Raw genomic sequence first — 21,707 nt, forward strand, 5'->3', positions numbered from 1 at the left:
TATATATATATATATATGTGTGTGTATATATATATATGTGTGTATATATATATATATGTATTTGCTTGGGCTAGACTCTGCCTTCTCACTCACTGTAGCTGCAGGTACTAAAGATCTATTCATTTTGTCTCTGGCATAGGGTTAACGAAGTTGGCTACATTTTTGCAGTTACTTTCTCTGGTTTATTATTTTTCCTCTTGTCACCCCCCCAGATCAGAGTCAGTATCAGACAGTGAGAAAATAAAAATAATGCTATTTTGTATATTTGTACAGTGTAAGTAGATCTGTTTTATAACTATCCGATACACCCCTTCACACTCCTACCTATGAATCTAATCTCCTTTTTATAAATCATTTTACTTGACTCTTTCAGAACAGCAGACCTGTACTGTTGGCTTCATAGCTAGGTTTATTATAGAGTAATCTCGGCACAATCTCTTAGATTCCATAAAATTAATCAAAGCACCTTCATTTTACTCGCCCCGTTTGATTTTAGAACATGCACACAAAGTGATTCGGCTGAGTCTGTCACACGATGCCGATCCAGTTGAGCTTCATTCCTCCTGCTGAATACTAGACTGAAGGTGGAGGAACAAGCAAGAACACGGTGAAGTGACACCTGGTAAAACAAAGAAAAATAAGCACCTGAGGGATGTAACAAGAAGCAAGTTTGGAAGGGCAGGGCTCCTCTGCTTAAGCAAATCCTAAAAAAACCTAAAAGCAAATCACAGATTGTCTTTACACCTGGTTACAGATGGCGGTTGTAGGCTTTTTTTGCTACATGCTTTGTGCAAACTTCAGAGGAGGACATGAAAAGACAGTTTTTGTGCATCACTTGGTGCTTTGATAGGCATTGCATATTAAAAATATGTAATTTTTAACATTTGCTTTTCAGTTTTTAATTCAGATTTGTTTGCAATATGGAGCAATAATACGCACAGCTACGAGTAGAAAACTGAACAGTAGAACTTTACATTTTTCACATTTATAGTCACAAACTGGTTTTATGATCTAGTCAGACAGTAAATTTCTAAAACGCATTTATAGTTTCTATTTTTAATTAAAATTTTTACAAAGAAAGTATTAGATCAAAGATGCTGTTTGATGGAGGCATCTTTAACCTAAAATACAACTTGGTAACTTTGGAGTTTTGCATATCTTGACGCTCATTTATTACCCATTCTTTGCTGTGAAACACCTCAGGCTTAGTCAAAGTAGAGAGAGGATCCCAGAGGATCACATTCAAGTTTTGCCATACATTCTTGATTCTATTTAGGTCTGGAATTTGACTGGGCCAATCCAACACATATATACTTTGATCTAAACCATTTTGTTGGAGCTCTGACTGAATGTTTAGGCTCATGTCCTGTTGAAATGTGTCCTGTAAATCTTCCTCCCCAGAAACAAATCGTTTTCTAGAGAGCTTTAATCCACATTTGCTGTGTTTGTAGCAAACTGAAAAAGGGATTCTTGCATCGTTTTAAACAGAGGCTTTCTTTTGACCATTCCTTTGAAAGTCCAGATTTAAAAGTTTATTGGTTGTTGTTCTGCTAACATATTTTCCCACTTAAACTTGTGGATCTCTGCAGCTCCTCCAGAGTTACCATGTCACTGATTAATGATCTTATTGGCTGGCTAGTGAGTGAAGGTGGATGGCTAACTTTGCAGTTGTGCTGAAGTCTTTCAATTTACAGAGTTTGGATTGAATGTTGCTGAATGAATCCTTTGCATTAAAACCACTCCAACTTTATTTCTGACTTGCAATTGGTCACACTTCATTTAATTCAAGGGTATCCGAGTGAAAGAGGTGCAAAACAAATGCAATTCAAACTTGTTACATTTTTATTTAGAAAATAAAGAGACAAACAACTGAACACCATGTTTCCTTTTCCTTCCATTTCAAAATGATCAACTATTTTATGTTAATCTTTCTCCTAAAAATCCAATTAAATTGGAAAAGTTCATGATGTGAATACTTCTACAAGGCAGATAATAAACAGCTTATATTTCAGCTGTGTCTTGAATACACTTTCTAAAGCTTTTACTCGTTTTTGCTCACTGGGAGATTATAGAGTAAGAAATTCCTGGTTGCTATAAGATTAACTTGACAAGATCTGAGCAGTAGTTTTTCTCTCCCTGCATTTTAGACAATCTCTTGTACTTCTCTGGTTTGTGGTGACATAAAGAGGAGCACTCCCAGGGCTCTATTCATATAATAACACTTCTTTGCCAAATACAAGAATATTAGTAAAACATCCTTCTTTATACTTTTGTTTTCTGTTTGTGTTGTTGCAGTGAAATTACCTTAGCTGCCCTGTGGTAAAGGATATAATTAACTGTAAATGAGTCTAGTTTAAGAACCAGTTTCTTTATTGAAGTTTCTTTTAAGCTGGTTAAGGCTCAGAATGTTTGTAAAACAGTTCAAGGTGTGAAGACGGTGCATAATACAAGTTAAATGTTATGATCGTATGTAAGACTGATCAGTTAGATTTATGTTTAATCGTCTGTCATAGTTGTGATTGATGCAACCATTTTGGTTTATTTTTTCTTAATGTCTGTGATGCAAAAGTATAAACAAAATCCAACAAATTCTTCCATGGGGACAATAAAGTATATTTTATTTATTCCACAAAAAAGAGAAAAGATACCTCTTGAATCATCAAATGACTGAATGAAACAAAAAGTTTTCTACATTTGTTTTTTTTTTTTTTTTTGCCAAAACAAGTCCTGGTCTGTGCTTCTGCGACTGCACAGCTTGGCTGGCGTACGCGCATTTGTTTGCTGCACCTTCTGATGGTCTTAGGAAAGACCCATCTTCATTCAGCACAACATAACTTCATGCCTATCATTGAGGGTGGGCCGCCGTGTCACTCATTTACAGAGTCAACATGTGCAGATGTATTTCTATGGGTCATAATTGGTGGATTTATTCAGTAAACGTCTGACTGCGTGTGCCCCGAATTCACTTGCATGTTTACTGGTGTGTGTCTGCCTGTGCTTGTGGCGAGTCTTCCTTCTAATCTGCCAGGCGGTGGTTGTATATGACGTGCTGCTGATGTCTGAGACTATTAGGTCTGTGTGGGGAGAGTTGGCTGTCCTCTTCCGTTCCGCGCAGCTCATTTAAATCTCCATCTTGCCGAGGAGATTAAACATCCTCTCTTTGAGAAGGATTCTGTGGCTCCACTTGGGCTTCTATTTAAGAATCTTGAATGAGTGAAAGGCATGTAAAGAACCCATTTAGTAGAAGAAAACAGAGCCACAGCGGGTTTGCATGTGCAAAATATGTATCAGGCCTCACACGGCACACAGTGCCACACATGTGGTCTGCTTCCCTCCATCCATCTGGTGATCTGCTTTTAGAGTTTTGCACTTTGCTGAAAAATAGTCTCTTAAGTAATCACAATCACTGAAAGATTTTTTTTAAAGCTATAATAGTAAAGTAATTATTCAATTGTGGTCTTGACTTTAATATAGTGGAGTTTATTGGAAGTATGCAATTTGAGATTGTATTTGGATTCACTGGTGGTTTTTAGGTTTTTTTTGTAAACATCCTGTGAACCTTGTCCAAAGAAATGTACAAAAATGAAGACATGTCAGAAATCAGAAGCATTGGGGTTGAGGTTTAGTAAGCCTAAATTGACACACAATTTTATTCAAGCAAAAGCTATATGTTTCCTGAAAAAAGTATTTCCTTAATTTATTTTCTTCTTTTTTTTGTCTCGCATTTTTCAGATCAAAGAACAAATTTGAACATCAGACAAAAATAACCCGAGTAAACACAGGCAGTCATTTCCCATGAACTATGTGGAACTTAATTTTCAATATTATTCAATATCTGATGTCCAATTTAAATAAATGAAATATTATCTATTGTTTCTAACTGTCTAATGCTGGTGGTGAAGCTAATTCCGATTTTTTTTTTTCAAATGAGTTATGCACTTTAAAAAAAAAAGAAGAAATGTAGCATTTTCAAAAATGGTACAAAGAATAATTTAGTTCTCATGTTTAAAATGTTGATTTTGAAACAGCCCTACAAGCTCAAATCAACAAGTTCAAATATTCAAGCAAACAGAAAAACTCTAAAAGACTTTCTGAGAGACAAGAAAGTAAAGAGATGCAACTGTTCTACATGATACACATTTGTTAAAACAAAAAATATCAAATCTTTCTGGGAGGTGTATCATGTGGGTGTGTTAAAATGAACTGAGTAAAAAACGACAACAACAAACAAAAAACAAAGTTTTATCTGTAAAGAAATGAACTAAAAATCCCTTTTACATCCACTTCTGAATTATGTTCTTACTTTAGGTGAACCTCAGATGAAGACTAAGTAGGTCTTGGAGTTTAAGAGGTTGTCGCATTAGGCCAAGTGAAAAAAAAATAAAAAATAGTGTTTACGCCAGACTTCATTTCAGAGCTGGAACTTTGAGTTCTAAATGTGTCCAGAAGACATATTGCATTGCACATGTGTGAAAAAAACAGTTCACCTTAAAAAAAGAAAAAAATAACTTTTTAACAAACAGCAAACAAGCAGCTGCCAAAGTGCTCCAAGCAGCTGATGAGAACATGGGTTTTGGTGGCTAGGTGATGACAGATGTCTCCCCAATAAACAAAAATGACTTATATTGTGAAATAAATGTATGAACCAATAAAACTGCTCTGGAGCTCTAAAATATTCTGGCCCCCTCATTTAAAACAGTTCTGCGGAGGTAATTCAACAACACAACAAAAGAACTGCAGAGTACAGTCTGTAACATGCCGCAAAGAAATTTGACCACAAACTTCTTGCACTTTTATGTCGTGTAGCAAGCCGTAACACACCAGCAGCTCCAGGGCAGCACAGTGAGACAGGTTAGAAGTGGGGCTGACGCTAACAGAACCGAAGACTTTCACTGAGTGAGAAGTGGATGATGGTGAGCTGCAAAAGCCTCAGAGCAAGGTAACTCTATCTTCTGAGGTGATGTCTTGATCTAGTTCTCTTAAACTTCAAGTTTGTTCCCTTGTAGTAAACATTAATACTTTTAAAAGTCACTGTTTCATTCCAGAACTTTGGTGTTTTTAACATTTCAACTGTGATGTTTTTTTTCTTCTTCTAAACATTACCGTCCTAAATCATAGATCCGTTTAACTCTTTTGAGTTATACACCGATTCCAAATTTTCCTAAATCATTGTGGCCAGTGAGTATACACATGATGGATTGCCAACTTTTTACCTATGTTTTTAAATTACTGTGCAACATAGAATTGCAAAATCTCCAAAAAGACCGACTCCAAGAAGACTTGTTGCTGTGTCTGCATTGACAGCTGGTTCTGCAACTTATTTTAAAAAAAAGTTGGAGCACAAATACTTTTTTCACAGCAGTATATCTTCAAGCAGGAAATGGAAGTGATCAAAGCCTCAGGGTTGTTAGTGGTCATTGGCATTCAGGACTCTCTGTTCTATGAAAATGAGGTCTATAAATAAAAAGCAGCACAGTACAATCTTATTAAAAAAAACAAGTAAGATGCTGTGTATAACCCTCCAGCTCTGTTAGAAATTCAAAGCTTGAGAGGTGAGTGCTCACTCTACACTTTAAGCACTTTTTTTTAAAAAAACACAAATAAGTATTTCAGATTCATAACTCAAAATAAGCTGCTTGATCTATTGAACTCCACCAGGCTTGAGTGACAGTGCCTTCATAACATCAGTCTTTTGTAAAAGGAATAGTTACAACTATTTGGAAGTGAGGTTCTGTTCAACATTTTATTTTGTATTTCATTTGGAAAGCTATCTGTTTTCATTTACTTCCAATTAACCAGGAAGGAATATATTTTTGGCACTGGAAAAATGCAAGAACTGAAGATTTCATCTGTAGTTCTCTTGTTGATGGAATATAATTGTCCTCCAACATCTCCCTGTGGTTTGCCGAGTTCATTTTATATTCTCCCTTTACAAGGCTTCCAGGTCCTGCTGTCAAGAAGCATCCCTACATCATGATGCTGCCATAGTCTCGTTTCACAGTGAGAATGGTGTGTTTGTGGTGATGTGTAATGCTTGGTGTCTACCAAACATAGTATCTTGTCTGATGGCCACAATGCTCCAGTTTGGTCTCATCAGACCAAAGAACTTTCTTCCATTTGATCATGAAGTCTCTCACATGCCTTTTGACAGATGGTAATCAAGCCTTGATGTTTTTATTTCAACAGTGGTTTTGTCACTGCCCCTCTCCCATAAAGGCTCCACTGGTGAAGAACCTGTGCAGCAGTTGCCCCATGCAGAGTTTCTCTCATTTAATCTGCTGAAGCTTCTTGCTCCTTCATATCCATCCAGGCTTTTTATTTATACCCTCTTAAATATTTATTGGGAAGTATTTATTTGACCCAGAACAATCAATCCCTTCATATTGCAGACCAGCTTTTTGCATGTTTACACATGACCATTTTAGACTATTTTGATGACATTTGGTTATGCGCCTCGTCTCCAAGTTTTTGAGGTTGAAGAACTCCTTTTAGTTCTCGCCATAGATTCTCTCTGAAGTCAGAACTCTGACTGGGCTGTTCCACAATGTTATTACTGTTGTTCTACAATTACATTACAGTCAAAACAAACTTATTTTTAGTAAATTAAGCGATTACTTGAAACCTAACTCTAAAAGGGTCATAAGTATTTTATATTTAACTGTAAATGCTTTCAAACAAAAACTGGCATCTATACGTTTTAGCCTCCATCTTAACACTTGTAAAACTGAGGCTGCAGTTGTTCTGAAAAGTGCAGGAATCGTTGCAATTCTCAGCAGAAGCAAATTAAATATGACCTCAACAGAATCAAATATAAATTAATAGCAAACTATTAATTTAGAGATTTTACAGGTGCATGATGCCACCATATTTAACATGTCCTGAGTCAAACTTGTTTTTTTTTTTGTATCGGATGCTTCAAGTAAAGCTTCATCTGTTTATTATTTTATCAAAAAATGTTTTTATGAATCCAAATCCTCATATCATGAATGATGAATGAGTTATTTATTATTATTTTGGCTTTTATTTTATATAGTTTCTAATTGAAACTAAATCCCTGCCAATTTATTTTCATGGTGTACTCAAACTTTAACTCCTTTTGTAATAATGTTTATTGGACACTAGAGTGCACCACATGCAAGTGAAAGGGTGGACTGGCATGCAGCATTCGAATCAGAACTTCCATACAAAAAGACAAAAAAGCAAAAGCAGTGATGCACAAACATGCAAGGAATCCTGAATCTTATCGGTGCCATTGATTTCTTTTATTTAATTGTTTTTTTTATCTGCTCCATGAGTCAGGTGTTATAGCTCCTCCCCTCTATTGTCTGTATTGTGATTCTGCAAAACACACATCGAGTTCATGATTTACATTTCATCTTCAGTTTGAAAGTGTCCATTCCAGACTCCTTTGAAATTGAAATGGAAATCTGGGGAGTTTAAAGACGAGCAAAATAAGAAGAATCTTGAAAATTACAATTGCTCAATGTTCTTGATGTTCCTAAAGATGAAACACATTTTGACTGTGTAACTGGAAGAGTGCTTATCCTGCATTACCTATCTCAAGACATTGTATGACACATTTGTCCAAAATAAAAGATTTGTTTAAACTCACAATCATGACCTGAAAGGCTTGCCAAGCTTTTTTTAAAAAAAATAAAATTTTCATGAGCGTGTGAGAACTCCTACCCGGGTGCTGTCGGCATGAATAGAAGCCAACATCATTTCTTTGTTGTGTACGCTTTGCAAGGTGAAAATTGCCCTCCGGTGTTATCATAAACTTACCTTTCCTGTTGGATGACTGAAGAACACAGGGGCAAATCATTCCAACGTGGCAGTTGAACAAACATCATTCAAGAACTTGAAACCAAATACATATTTAATACTGAGCTCTTGTTACACTTACCGTAGTTACTTTTTTTTTTTTTTTTACTTTATAACTAAAGCAATACTAGTCAAACAAAATCTTGCAATAAGCATAAAATCACCCTGAACAACTCTGATGAATAAAACTTTACCAGATAAAATCACTACTGAAAAGAACAATAAATATGAGTTTGCACAACAATTGTCACAATGTTCAGGACATCTACAACTCAAAATCTATTGGGGGGGGGGGATGCATTTTTAAGAGACTTCAAAGGATCAATAGTCAGTGCAATCTTTACGTTCAAAGTCAGGTTATTCCAGAAGCTAGATGTCATGAAAAAGACTGTCATTAGGCACCATTTTGTCTGAATAACACGAGAAAACATATTGCGGCATCTTTCTTGAATAGTGTGATAATGCGATATACTCTGCATGCTTTAGCCTCTTGTTCTCCAAGTTGTCAGGGGATGACATGCAGGACGGGTGAAGTCCATACAAAGGGTTGAATTTTATAGAGACTTGATTTGTTATTTTTTCATTGATAACATCAAAGAGACAAAAAATAGTTACCTGCCAATTCTGGTATTTTAAAGACAAAATAAACAAAACAAATGTATGCACTGCAATAGGTTATGTATATGTTATAACAGGGTAAAGTACTTCTATGACAAAGTATGGTTTTAATGGCACATTAGCTTCAGCTGTAAATGACAGTAAATGTCAGAAATGTAACAAAACCTTGTGCTAAAGCAAAAGTCTCACTTTAACATAAACTGCAGGTTTGTTTCTGCATCTGCCAGATTTTTGGTTAAAATATGTTTGTTCTTCATTTAGTGGAAAATACCCAGAAATGTTATTCAATCAGAGTAGTAAGAGTTGTAAAACTACTCCCAATGTTATGTTCCCCCAAAAGGTTACTCAGGTAAGTGTAACTAGTTTCTGCCCACCTCTTCCCCAAACCATTAGGATAAGTTAACAATACAAAAGCCGCCATTTAGTTCAAAAGCCTTGATCAACATCAGGTCTGCATGGATTTTACCATAAATTACTGTAAATTGTTTAAATATGCACTTATAAAATAATTGAAAAGTTGGATAGTGCTTTTTTCTGCTCACATTTACATCAATGTATAAAATCTGAGATAACTGTGAAGCAGTTTTGCAAGGCTTTTTTTTAGATTTAGAGAACATTTTCTCATTAATATCTAGTAAATATTCAACTAATGAGCAATTGAATGTTTAATATCTTTCTGAGCTACAGAACAGTCTCTTCTTGAGCAGGACAGTCTTTCTTGCAAATTTAAACATATACCTAACAGACTACAACAGACAATTTTAGAAATTAAGTTAAAGCTTTTGATTTAAAGGTACACTGATGTTATTGTTCTACTTTTGTTGCACCTTAATGACTACAAATCCCAGATAAGTTAAGTAGATTATTACCCTTAGGTAACCTGATCCATTATTGCATAAATCTGCTGGAATAAGTGTAAAGTAGTAGAAGTGTCCAAAGTTCAGTCTGGAAACCATTTTTGGCTCCGGGTGAGATTTTGTGCACACACTGACACTTATTTAAGAAGCATTTCGCACGCACAACGCAGCCCAGTTGATGGCCAAAGAAAAATTGTTACTGGTCTAATAAATTTGTACAGTATAAAATGCCAGGAAACATAATAAAGTATTCATCTTTTCATAGCCATGCTTTTTCCTTTTGCTTTAATTTCATAGGCGCAAAACAAGCACATTTCTGTGAAACGCAGTCCTGGCTTCATTAAAACCTCCGTTTTATGGACGTGTTAACGTGACTAAATATAATAAATGTTTCCCAGACAGAATTACTAAAATTCTGTTATTACGTATAGAAACAGAGATAATACCACATAAAACATTTCAACACATTTTTCAACAAAAACCTTTGCATTTTATGGATTACAATGATTTACAAAGCTCTTTTCTTAAATAATAAAAAGGATTTTCTTCACTAAAGTGTAGAATTACTAAAGTAATTTATTGTTTAAAAACAATACTAATCTTTGGACATTTAACTTAAAAAAATCCTATTTTAAGGGAGCTTGACAATTTTGGCCTATGTGGCAAAAGGATTGGACACAGATGATGTGACGTATCATCTATAAATGTTATTAGGTTCACTTTTGATGTTACAAAAAAACGACACCACCACCGAGGGACCCTGCGCATTTTTCTTTATACATTTATTTCACCTGAACCCCGGTTGGAGATGAACACTTGGATTGCATGGGAACCCTGGAAAGAGAAGTGATTTTCCTTTACTGCCACTAGATGACGCAACTGCACAGAAAGCAACGTTATCGAAAAGATTGCAACTTCAACAAATAAATAAATAAATAAATGAAGCCATGTTCTTCACAGCAGAAGTTGTCATCATTTCTGGGGCAAAAAAGACATATCCAGTTTAATATGCAGTGTATTGCAGATTTGGTCTATTTGTTTATGTACACAGAAGAAAAAAGGATATGCATCAATAATTTATTTTCGTTTTCTTTAACGCAATAAAGAAAACGAAAAAGAGAGGGTGGGAAAAAAACTTGTTTTAATATCATTAATCCTTGCAGTGATGATTGCGATACAAAATGTATGATTGGGCTGCTATACTACTTGCTAAGCAGCTAAATTAACTTTATTCCAGTGTGCTTGTAGGCTATTTCAGACTCATTCAGGATTTCTTTATTAGTCATTAGCAAACATAATAGAGGCTGCAATAGACCTGTGACCGAGTCAAATATCCTTATCACCCGATCCATGCCTCCTCGGTGAGCTTCTCATCCAGGTTTGTCCTTTGGTCTGTTGGTTAATAAAAGTTCCTTCAGCCGCAGCCGCCTCTAGGGGGCGTCGCCATTTACAGACGCATTGTCGCCTTCCGTGCAATAAAATGGAAGATATGCTCCTGCAAGGCGCCAGGTGAGCAATAAGACGGACCAATTCAGACGGTTCGTATCGCGTTTACACCTATCCACCCGCGCCAGCCCTGCTACACATTAACCAGGCGATACACAAATGAAGATATGGTGTTGATAAACTCCTGACTTTAAGGCGCAAAAAGGGGAGCAGTAATCGGGGAGAGCCGCTTTTTTTTTTTTTGGTGCGTTTTACTGCTGTCACAAAGTAATAGCTTCTTCAGTATGAGATGACACCTTGTCAGCGAGGCTTTTGGTGCTGTTGCTTTTCAGCAAAGTGCATTGATTTTGTTTTATTCGATTTTAAGAGAGGGGAAAATAAAAAGACAGATTTTATTTTTTGCATAACTTCCCGCCTTCCTTCCCCCATTTTTCCCTACAGTGAAATTAACTGCCATCGTTAATTTCCATAACCTGACCTAAGAGTCATCCCTGTGGCAGTAGAGAAATAAAACGCTCAGGCGATCCTCAGGTACTCGTCTGTGGAAGGATTTTTAGACGCACCTCAACTTGATTCTTCGCACGCAACTTAATGTTACTTTTAAATTAGTTCATGCGTTCTACGTCAAGATTTCATAATTTAAACAAGGCAAAAAAAAAAAAAAAGTAAATAAAAAAAGCTGCGATTTTTCTACCAAAGGCGAGGCGCACACACTGCAAAAACGGCATTTCAATATTTTTTTTATTGAAACTTTCAAGAACACAATGTCGATGATGTAAACTAGACATAACTCCAATACAACGTAACCCACAGACAACTTAAGGAACACAAAAAATAAACACACAGAGAGAAAACCTTCATATTTTCGATTATGCGGCACTTTTTTTTAAAGAAAAAAAAGGAGAGATTTTTCTTAAAAAAATAAACAAGAGAGAAATGAATTCACTTTTGTCACACTTCAACGACACTTCTCAAAGACAAAAAAAAAAGAAGAAAAAAAGTGTTTTATTTTCAAGCCATTGGTGCAGTGCGTTGTCGCTTTTCCATTCGCTTTAAACAGTAGCACTTCACACACAAGGACAGGTGAAAATACAATGGCACATTAGTGTTAATAACTATCTCTCTGTGAGGATGAATTTTTTTTAAAGGGGGTTGGGATATGAAGTCCGTGTTTTAAAGGGAAATATAAATGCAGATAGGGTAATAGTCCACAAACTGTCTTTACACAGGTATATCAACAATAAATTAAGAACAGATCCCTAGAAACAAACTACTCCGTTGTATTTACACGCAATAACAATATCAAATAATTACATAAATATCTTATATATCCCTATTTACATCAATGAGCAATACTACCATTCATCTTTTTGTTTTTTCAATATTTACTTAAAATTTCTGCTTCCCTTAATTCCGCATGCTTGCGCCTTAATTTTGTCCCGGAGCACCATTCTTTCAGTAGACCTTTCCCAGCTGAAATAATTAGATGAAACTCATTTTTAATTCCTAATCTAATTAAAAGAAAAAAAAAAAGTAAGGGAAATTATTTCATTAAAAAAAAAAAAGTCGGATTTTAATTTTCGAGGGCATGCATCAATCACTCAATCTATGAATTCATGGCGTACGAGAAAATACAGCAGTATTTTTTATATATATAAAAAAAGGTAGGTCAAAACGGTCGTGAATAAGTCAATTCAATTCAGAGTGCATATTTTTTTCAAAGAGTTACAGGAGACAGGACACAGCAGCAACTTCTCCGTAATCTGTATAATTCACACCCATGCCAGCGTTTCAGTTTCAATACTTGTACGGTATTCAAATGACAGAAAATAGGGGAAAAAAAGAGTAGCTTAAATTAACGAAAACTGAAAAAAAAAAGCCGAGGAGATAGAAATATACATTTTAGATGTGTAATAAACAAAGTGCATTTCAGAAACTAAAAGCTTTTAGTTTTTATTTTATTTTTTTTTTCTATTAAAAACCTGCATGAGTCTTCATCACCGCCATGACGGTTCGCTTTTCCTGACAGCAACCAGAGGAGCAGCAGGTGGGCTGTGGGTGTGGAGGGGCTACGGGGATCCGCTCCTGGACCTGTCCTGACTGGACTCCAGTCCGCTCACCAGGCGCTGGATGCTCTGCAGCTCGTTGGCAGCGTCCTTCTCCGCGCAGGCCTTCGGGGACGCGGAGGGTATCCCAGAGGAGTGGCTGGTCACCTCCGAGGTGGAGTCCAGGGTGACCGCGGGGCTGGCCGGAACCAGCCCGTCCGCTTTCAGCTCGGGCCCACCACCGCCTCCTGCGCCGGTGGTCATGGGGGGCACGGCGGTGGTGAGCAGCGTGCTGTCCGGCATCGTCATGGGGAGGGAGTAAGGGCTGTACCTGAGGCGGGGGCGCACCGCGTTCAGAAACGGGTGTCGGTGCACCGAGGACGAGGCGGCGGACGAGGCGGCGGCCGCTGCTGCCATGTAGGTGTAGGGATACGGGAACAAACTGCCGAACGGTGACATGGCGAGGCCCTGCGGATAAACCGAAACTGCGTGTCAAACAAGAAAGCTATACAAGAGGTGGATCCAAAGAGAATATTTGCCAATTATTCTTCTTATTTGCTGAAAACTGTCTGGTTTTCTTAAATCCTCTCCGTGCAGCAAATATATACTTTTAGGTTCCACGTAAACACATTTTTTTCTTGTTTGCTTTACGCATTTGTAATGCAAATAATAATAGAAATAATAATAATAATAATAATCTCAGCCCATTCTCCGAGATTCCAGTAAAGCTGCAGCTATCGCGATTGTTTGATAATCAATCGGAGAAAGACTCTTTTATTGCCCTTTAAAACATGACGATGTTTCCTTTTCCCAGCTGACGATCCATTTTAATGCACCATTCCCCAGCTCCAATACCCTGAACTAATAAGCATATACATGTATACGTCTTCCATGGCCATGTTTCAAAGAAATTAAATTCTAGCGAAATATCAAAAGTAAGAGTTCTGACCAAAATATGCCAACAAAAGGTTTTCTAAGTCGGTCCTTTGAACCAGAGAAATAGACTAAAACTTTTCTGAAGATACACATGTAACTAATTACAAAAAAATATGCATTGCTGTCATATTCTGTCCTTGCAGCTTAGGCATAGAGGAGGGCGGGTACGGTGGCCATGCAATGTCATTGGAATATTTGCTGTCCTAGGCCATGAGATCACCTGTTGCACAGCTGATCTGTTTGAAATTAATAAGTTGCTGATAAATCATTTTAATAGAATTTATGTAATGAATGTATTTCTTAGAATTTGTGGAAAAAACATAACACAAAATGTATATTAATAGTAATAATTAATAATAATAACGTGAAGGACTAAATAGACTCACTGCAGTCATGGATCTAACAGTATCAAATTTAATCTGATATGTTTTAGCTGCTGCAAAAATCCTTGCGTTAAACTAAAAGTGTTAAACTGTCTAACACGCCACTATTGGCCTCCATGGATGACGGTTTGCTGAGCTGCACGGAAAAAAAAGAAAGACAAACTCCCAAGTTCCCAATCAAAGAAAATATGTTTTACCTGTGATGCCAGGACATGCTGCTGCAGGTGAAAGGGCAGGCCCGGTGCCCCTGTCAAGCTCTGTGGAGGGGATGCCATGCTGGCTGTGTCCATGGTGCTCACCCCTCCCGAAGACACCGCTGCTAGTAAGGGTCCCATTCCAGCGGCCATGTTCGAGAACGCGCCCCCCATGTTGAACTGACCAGGGTGCAAGAGGAACGGATGCGCGCTCCCCAGATGATTGAAAAACTGCTGTCCTGTCAGGCCCGGCGGAAATCCAAAGTTATGCATATGGTTGTGGCCCATGTGCACGCTGTCAGTTTGAACAGTCAAAGGCATGAAGCTGTCCTTGCTTATCGACCTACATTCGTCTGTTTTGGACTGGTCCAGACTCGGACTCTTGAGTTCTTCCCCAGAACGCGTGGTGCTGGAGATGACGGTGATGGGACTCTGCCGAGAGTCCGCCTGACTTTTCTCAGTTCTCCTGCCCGTGGAGTCGCTACTACCGAAGGGATGTCCCTTAGCCGGGCTGGCCTCGTGATCCTTTCCGTCCCCCGTGGTGGTGGAGATCTTACTGGAGTCCGGACCGTCTTTATGGTTGCCATCCTTGCTCTCGTCGTCACTGTCCTCCTCGCTGTCACAGAAATCTGCGGGAGAATGACCAGAACGTTACATTACTGCTGACTCGGCAAAGGGCAATGGGGCACTTCCACTGAGTTTGTGATGGACGACCACCTGAAGCTCAGTGCTAATCGCTGGAGCAGCACACCAACGCCAAAAGCCAGAACACAATTTCAGGAGTTTTATTTGGTATGTTATGCTGACCTATACTAAAACGTGGAAGCTAAGGTACAATAATCATAAAAAATACTGATCAAGTTTTTTTGGGGAAAAAAACTTAGTTTAACTTTACTTCTTATTGCTGTCATGAACCATGTTAGTTCATGTTTTGTTTTTTTAAATCTGATGGGTTAACACATATTTTTGAAATGCTAACTAAATTTAACATTCCTAATTTTAAAATACAAACAGTAATTTTTTTTCATTTATATGTGTAATCATTTAATTATGTTCATATTTAACTTGGGTTATTTTAAACAACCAGACTCGCTTAGTTTTGAAACTATTTTTAAAATTATTTTTGCTACGATACAGTGTATCTTAGCAATATCCATTACGGCTATGTTAATGATGGATATTAAAAACACGAACTGAAGGGCAAAACTAAAATGACACTAAATAAATAAATAAATCAGGCCAATACTGATTCCTGGTTTCCTTTAAGATCAGCCCTACTGATTCTGATGTTGACTCCAAAGAGCCATAACACATAAAATACTAGATTCTTTGATAAAAGTAAATTCTGAATCAAAAAATAAATTGACATTAAGAATTTCCCCTTTTAACCATCAAAGTACCTGAATCTTTACCTGGTTTTAACAAAGTAAAAGAAAAGTGAGTGCTTCAAAGTAGTTGTAGAGTGAAAATGGTGGGACTTATTAGATTTGATACATTTAAAGGAATGGGATTGGTCAAATTATTACGTATTTGATATAAAAAATCGACCAAAACTATAATCTGATAATTATATCTGGGCTGGTTCATTTCTAGTCGCAAATTTATGCTCCTCTCTTTATTTTATAATTATAAAAATATGCTTTACACTTAGGGCTGTCTGTCCCCCACCACAAGGAAAAGAATATTTATCAGTAAACACACTATTATGCACTGAGCATAATGCTATTTCTAATAAGGTTAAATAGGCTTTTTGAATGGACTTTTGCATAATAGTCTAAAACCAATTGAAACACGTCATTTGATGAGTATATAATATATATATATATATAATTTTTATTGTTTTTTCTGATCATTATACATTTCCAATAAACAGACAGAACCTTATCTGTTGCAAGCACAAACCAACTCAATTACAATCAGCTCATGGTCACTAATTAAGACAAGGCATTAGTAAACTGTATAAATCTTTCTATATTGCTAGTTTTATGGCTTGTGACCTGTGAGCAGCGGTGGGGCCTACCTTTCAGGTGTGGGGGGCCCACTGTGGACACGGCGGGGGATGAGGCCTGGCCGAAACACTTAAAGGAAGCCTGCTCGCCGGAGGAGTCATCCGAAGCACCGTTTTCCTTTTTCTGCTGCTCCTCGTAGGATCTCATAGACTGCAGAGCCAGCTGTTTCCTGCGCACAAGTGTCCAGGTTATTACAGGTGGCGCCGGTCACACGGCTCTCACTCAGAAGCAGCATCAGGATAAACCCCACAGATCCAGAGGAAACTTGTTGGGGCAAATATTACTTTCCCGGTGTTACAGAGGTTAAGACGTTCAGAATTAGCGTTTAAATGAAAGTGAGACAAGACGGGGACTCCCCGGGGGGTTAATGTGGAAGCTTAGACGCATGGTTTAATCCACCATGATCCCCCTCTCTCTTTCAGTGTAAGGCGTCTTTGCTGCCCCCCCCCCCCATCCCCCCTTCCCTCTCTCTCTTTTTGATTAATGTATATTTCCCCTCCTGGCTTACCTTTTTTCCCGTCTCCCATTGCCGGTGTCACGGAATCCTTTGGCAAATGGGTTATGGTCGATCTTCAGCTGGGTTATCTGAAAGAAGCAAAGTCGTGTGTTCATGTTGGCATAGAAAACAAAGCGACAACTTTAATAAAACAACACCAGACAGAATCCACGATTGGCCGAAGGCATAAGCGCACTTTAGGATTGCTTACAGTTCCCCTGCTCACCTGGGGGGAGTTGAGGGGGTGCAGGAGAAACTGAATTTGCACCTGATTTGCATTTACTAAGGGAAACCTTTGTGGTTTAAAAGTTATATGACGGGATCAATCATCTATACTCATTTGGAGATAATTTTTCACAGTTTTGCTGCTTGTCTGAGCTGGGAAGTTTTTTTTTTAATGCACACCTTAAGTGTTTGTAAATAGCTGCTAAAGCCGCGTTGTTCAAACTTCCATACAGTGGAATGTAGAATTCAATAAATAAATAAAAAATAAGAATAAAAGTAGTGCTTAGGACGACGTAAAACCTTGGCGGGTTTTGCAGGAAAGAAAAAAAGAAAAGCAAAAAAAACAAAAACAAAAAAAAACATGTATATATAAGGACATGCGTGCGTAAAAGCGCACAAAATGCACGGTTTGGTCCCCTTTGCCCCTTCTCCGTGTGTTTGTAGCTTTTATGAAAAATGATTCCCCCGCAGCTATTGGTTAAAGGAGGTCACAAATGTGGTGCCAAAAGGTTTTCCAACAATTCACAAGACTGCTGAGATGATATGCTGGTTGGTTTTGCGCTGCGTGTTTTTTTTTGGAGAATACAATACTACCAATGCAGCACGGTCTGTCAAAAGTGCCTCTCCCTTTTCTTCTCTTCCACTGAAGTCCCCCCTTTCTTCTTTTTCGTCATTTCCAACCCCCTGCCCTGTTAGCTCTGCACACACACACACACACACACACACGCACGCACACACTCGCTTAAATACGCTAACAGAGCGAGAAAAAGGCTGAGCCACAGCCAAATCCCTTCCACGTGATTAAATAAATGAAAGGTAACCTGTATATAACATTCCTCAGAATTATTACTTTCCTACCACAAACTGCACCCCTCCACGCTACATTTTCGCCCCCACCCCACACACGCATATGCACACAACTACAGTCACAGCTCTCTGCATCAAACAAATCTGTCGTCTTCCATATTTTATGACAACAAAGCGACGCAAAGCGAGAAAGAAAGCTCATCTGACAAGCACTGGATAATCGGAAGACACTTTAATGATCTGATCGGGACTGTGCAACGATAACTGAACAACTAGATAAAAAAAAAAAAAGAAAATCTGCTGATCTTACCTTGTCATTTTGGTAAGCAGTCACCGCTATGAAGTCCGTTTCGGGGAACACGTAGGTCCTGAAAGTGCTATACGGGAGCTTGAGGATGTCGTTGGCTCTCACGATATGAAAACGAGGCTGATATTTGTGCATGGAATTAAGTATGGTCTGCAAAACCAGAAATAACAGACACAGGCACGCACACACACACACACACACGCACAGACACACAAGCACACACATCGTCAGGAGAATCTGAGCACAGGAAGTCCAATGTAAATTGAGCAAAATCTCAGTTTGGCGGAAATAAAAAGAGTGAGCGCATTCGGTGAAAACAAGGACTTGAAAAGTGATTATTTTCGAAGCCCGACATATTCAGTGAAATTCTATTTGTTTTAAATACAAGTTAATCAAATATTCTAAACATAAAATATGACAAACATGAAAATATTAAGGCATGAAAAAAAAGTTTACATGATTTTTTATGCATTCAACACGCGCATTTACAAAAAAAAAAAAAAGAGAGAGTAATTTGATAAATAGTAAAAATTGACATACATTAGTTGAACTTACAAATCCATGCTTGTCGGAGATGTTGTTCGTCAGCTTGAGCTTGTGGAAGTTCACCACTTTCGACATCCACTGTTCACCCGTGGCGGGGCTGTCCGGGTGGATGTACATCCTCTTTGGCATCTCGGGGTCGGCCTTCCCCGCCACCATCCAGCGGGAGTTGTGGAACTTGTACCTGCAGTCGTCAGCTGCCACGATGTCCATCAAGAGGATATACTTGGCCTTCTTGTCCAGACCAGTGCACCTCACTTTGAACGGAGGAAACATCCGCCTGGAAATAAATAAAAGCGATTAGAAATATATATACAAAAACATATCTAATCACAGAAAGTGGATTTCATTTTTGCACGTGACTTTTTTTGCATTTTGCAAATCTAATCCAAATCTATCGGCGTAAAAAAAAAAACAAAAAAAAAACGTCCTGTGCTGTCAACTCTTGATGAATTCATCCCTTCTCAAAGCACAACATACACACAACATAAATTTAAATACTGAAGGAATGTTGCTTTGATTTTTTTTTTGTTGCCTCTTAAGGCCTACACACACACACACACACACACACACACGGTGAAACACAAAGCTTTTGCACGCTGTCACGCCACGATGACTAAGAAAATTCTGCTGGAGTTTGACGCACAAAAAACATTAGCATTTAAATGAAGAGTTGTGAAAGACAGAATGCAGGTTTTCATAAACTGAAAATGATTGCACATAAATTCTATAGGAGTCGCGTGCATATATATGTATATATATATATTAAATAAATATTTGCTATTATGAATAAAGTTTTTAGTGAGTAAACTAAAAATCTCCCACTTCATTCATAAATTAAGCTGCTGTTCTACTGGGGACCAAAACAAATGTTAAAGCTTATCATTTGGAGACATAATTGTCAGAGTTTATAGTGAAAACAATCTAAAGGTCGTGATTGCATGTCATTTGTGTGGCAATTACAACAGTTTGAATTCTGTAACAACAAAAAAAGAAAGATTAAAGCGCGCTGTGTAAAAGAATTACAGACTACATCTTTAAAATATCGTGAGAAATATGAGTTTTAATAATAATAACAGTAACAATAATGATAATAATAAAAATAATATTGCACCTTCCGGATTTAGTGATCACCATCTCCGTGCCTTTTTTGTGGAAGAGTTCCCAGAGCTCCTTGGCTTCCAGGTGAACTTTGGGGTCGTCCTCCACCTCCTCCTCGGGCTCCAGAGTCTTCAGAGGCCTTAGGTGCGCGGCCGCGGCTTGGTGCCCCAGCGAGGAGAAGTGCAGGCCGGTGTCGGCGGCTCCCATCAGCTGGTCCATAATCGGCTTCCCCAGGGCGCCCGGTAGAGACAGGGAACCGCTGGGAGGGAGCGCCAGGGCCGGGAAGAAGGGCGGCTGGTGACCCAGCATCGCGCTCATGGCAAATTCCGGACCCCGGTGAGGTAAAAACGGATGATATGCCATACTTGATCCCTGTATGACTGGATCTCTCATCAGGAAGTTCATCCAAGTGCAGGCAGCAAATAGGGTTGGTACAGAAAAGGGCGATATTTCTTGAAATATCGTACTTTGAGTGAGAGGAGCAGGAAGTTGAACCAAAACAAAAAATATATGTAGATTTATATATGTATATACAAAAAAAAAAAAAAAAAAGACGTAAGAAATTAGAACTCCTCCTTCAGCAAGACGCCGACAAACATCCACAATTTGTGACGAGTTTCGGGCAAAATCTCTGCTGTCCTCTTGTTAACTTTTGATCGTAAGTCCGCAAAGCAAAACAGCAAAAATGATCTCCATTAATCTTCAGGAGCGCTGCGACGCCGATTTTCTCCGCAGGCTGACGCGCATCGGGACACCTCTCTGCTCCTTTTCGGACATTAAGTTCGAATCAAACCAACATGGGTGATTCTCTTAATTGACCGCGGCGCATTCTTTCTCCTTTCTTCCTCCGCTGCTGTTTACAATATCGGCATTCCTGTTAAAATGGGCTCCTTCTTATTGGCTTCAGTCCTGCAGCGAGAGCGCGACGTGTTGAAATATTTCGATAGCGCCGAATAATCCCCCCCTCTTGCCTTCACTCGCTCCGGACATGCACCCTCACACACACGCACACACACATACGCTTTATTCCTGCGCTCTCCTTTGGCGCACACACACTTTTCAGGAGAGAAAGACGTGTGTAGAGAGACAGGAGTCCGACGGAGAGAGAGAGAGAGAGAGAGAGCGAGAGCGAGAGAAAGGAGGTAAGGTCCCAGCTCCGTGATTTTCCTAGCGCCTCTGTGGCCCATAGGGCTTCATACAGTGTGGATGTGTTGCGCCTTACAACCAGCAGCGCTCCGTTTGATTGGCTCTTTGACGCTTTCGGACCAATTGGGTGGCTGCGTGGGCGTGGTTTTGACAGGTCGGGTGGAGGGGACAGACTTTCGGACTTATAAAAAGGTGTTTGGAACTCGGGGGGGAAAAAAAAGAGGGGCTTCGCCGTGAAACGCCAACCCCCTGGCTCGGTCGGGTGTTGTGTGAATATGTCAACATCGTTAGCTGCAGAAGCTGCGCGATCGGCCGGTCTGTGAGAGTCGAGCCCGGCAGAGCGGCTCTATGAGGCGGGGAGATGTTACCGATCTGCTGCGCTGCTGACTGCGAGCTCACTCCCATTCTCTGTTCTGTTCCCTTGTGCTTTAAACAATAAGAAAACAGATCTGTGCTTATTTTGTTTGTTTTTTTTTGTTTGCAAGTTTTGGTAAACTACATGAAAATTTCCTGTAGTATTTCAAATCAGACATAAATGTGCAATTTGTATTTATTTATTAATAAAATAACAAAGAATCGTTTTACACTCCTCGGAATGGTTTGTTTTAGTTTATATTTTAAAGTACTTTGTGTATTTTGGAAAAAAAAGAAAAAAAGATCAGCTTATAGTTTTTTATTTTTTAAAAGATATTTTACTATTTGCGCATTTACATGCCTAATATGATGATCCGAGCAATTACCTAAGTTGCTTTACTTTTCATTTTCTAACTTTA

The 21,707-nt window shown here is 38.5% G+C and overlaps 1 protein-coding gene and 1 long non-coding RNA gene across 6 annotated transcripts in view; one reads left to right on the forward strand and one right to left on the reverse strand.

Annotated features, from left to right (window-relative positions):
* Positions 1–21,707, forward strand: part of LOC103473797 (uncharacterized) — a 102,144-nt gene that overhangs the window by 39,502 nt on the left and 40,935 nt on the right. The window contains exon 2 of one of the 4 annotated variants that reach the window (XR_535068.1): positions 4,807–4,939. The exons of the other annotated variants lie outside the window; for them this stretch is intronic. This is a non-coding gene — a long non-coding RNA (uncharacterized LOC103473797). The remainder of the gene's footprint in view (positions 1–4,806; positions 4,940–21,707) is intronic. 4 annotated transcript variants of the gene reach the window in all.
* On the reverse strand, positions 11,466–20,974 carry tbx3a (T-box transcription factor 3a). 2 transcript variants are annotated; one of them, XM_008424292.2, is made up of 7 exons: positions 19,802–20,974; positions 18,700–18,967; positions 18,148–18,294; positions 16,818–16,894; positions 16,321–16,478; positions 14,304–14,929; positions 11,466–13,255 (listed from the first exon to the last, which is right to left on the reverse strand). In XM_008424292.2, exons 1-7 carry the CDS (start codon positions 20,191–20,193, stop codon positions 12,812–12,814), a joined length of 2,112 nt encoding a protein of 703 aa, XP_008422514.1. In that variant the 5' UTR covers positions 20,194–20,974; the 3' UTR covers positions 11,466–12,811. The 2 variants fall into 2 exon arrangements, with proteins under 2 accessions (XP_008422514.1, XP_008422513.1); XM_008424291.2 differs by having other exon boundaries at positions 18,685–18,967.

Source organism: Poecilia reticulata, linkage group LG12, assembly GCF_000633615.1.
Source record: "Poecilia reticulata strain Guanapo linkage group LG12, Guppy_female_1.0+MT, whole genome shotgun sequence".
NCBI classification, from domain to species: Eukaryota; Metazoa; Chordata; class Actinopteri; order Cyprinodontiformes; family Poeciliidae; genus Poecilia; species Poecilia reticulata.

Bases quoted from the DNA above. Each gene is read 5' to 3' on its own strand.
- tbx3a (XM_008424291.2), bottom strand. From the start codon at position 20,193: ATGAACTTCCTGATGAGAGATCCAGTCATACAGGGATCAAGTATGGCA. The intron at 18,968-19,801 runs GTGCAATATTAT...ATTTATTTCCAG, and splicing joins GTGATCACTAAATCCGGAAG to GCGGATGTTTCCTCCGTTCA. The intron at 16,479-16,817 runs GTAAGCCAGGAG...ACTTGTGCGCAG, and splicing joins AATGGGAGACGGGAAAAAAG to GAAACAGCTGGCTCTGCAGT.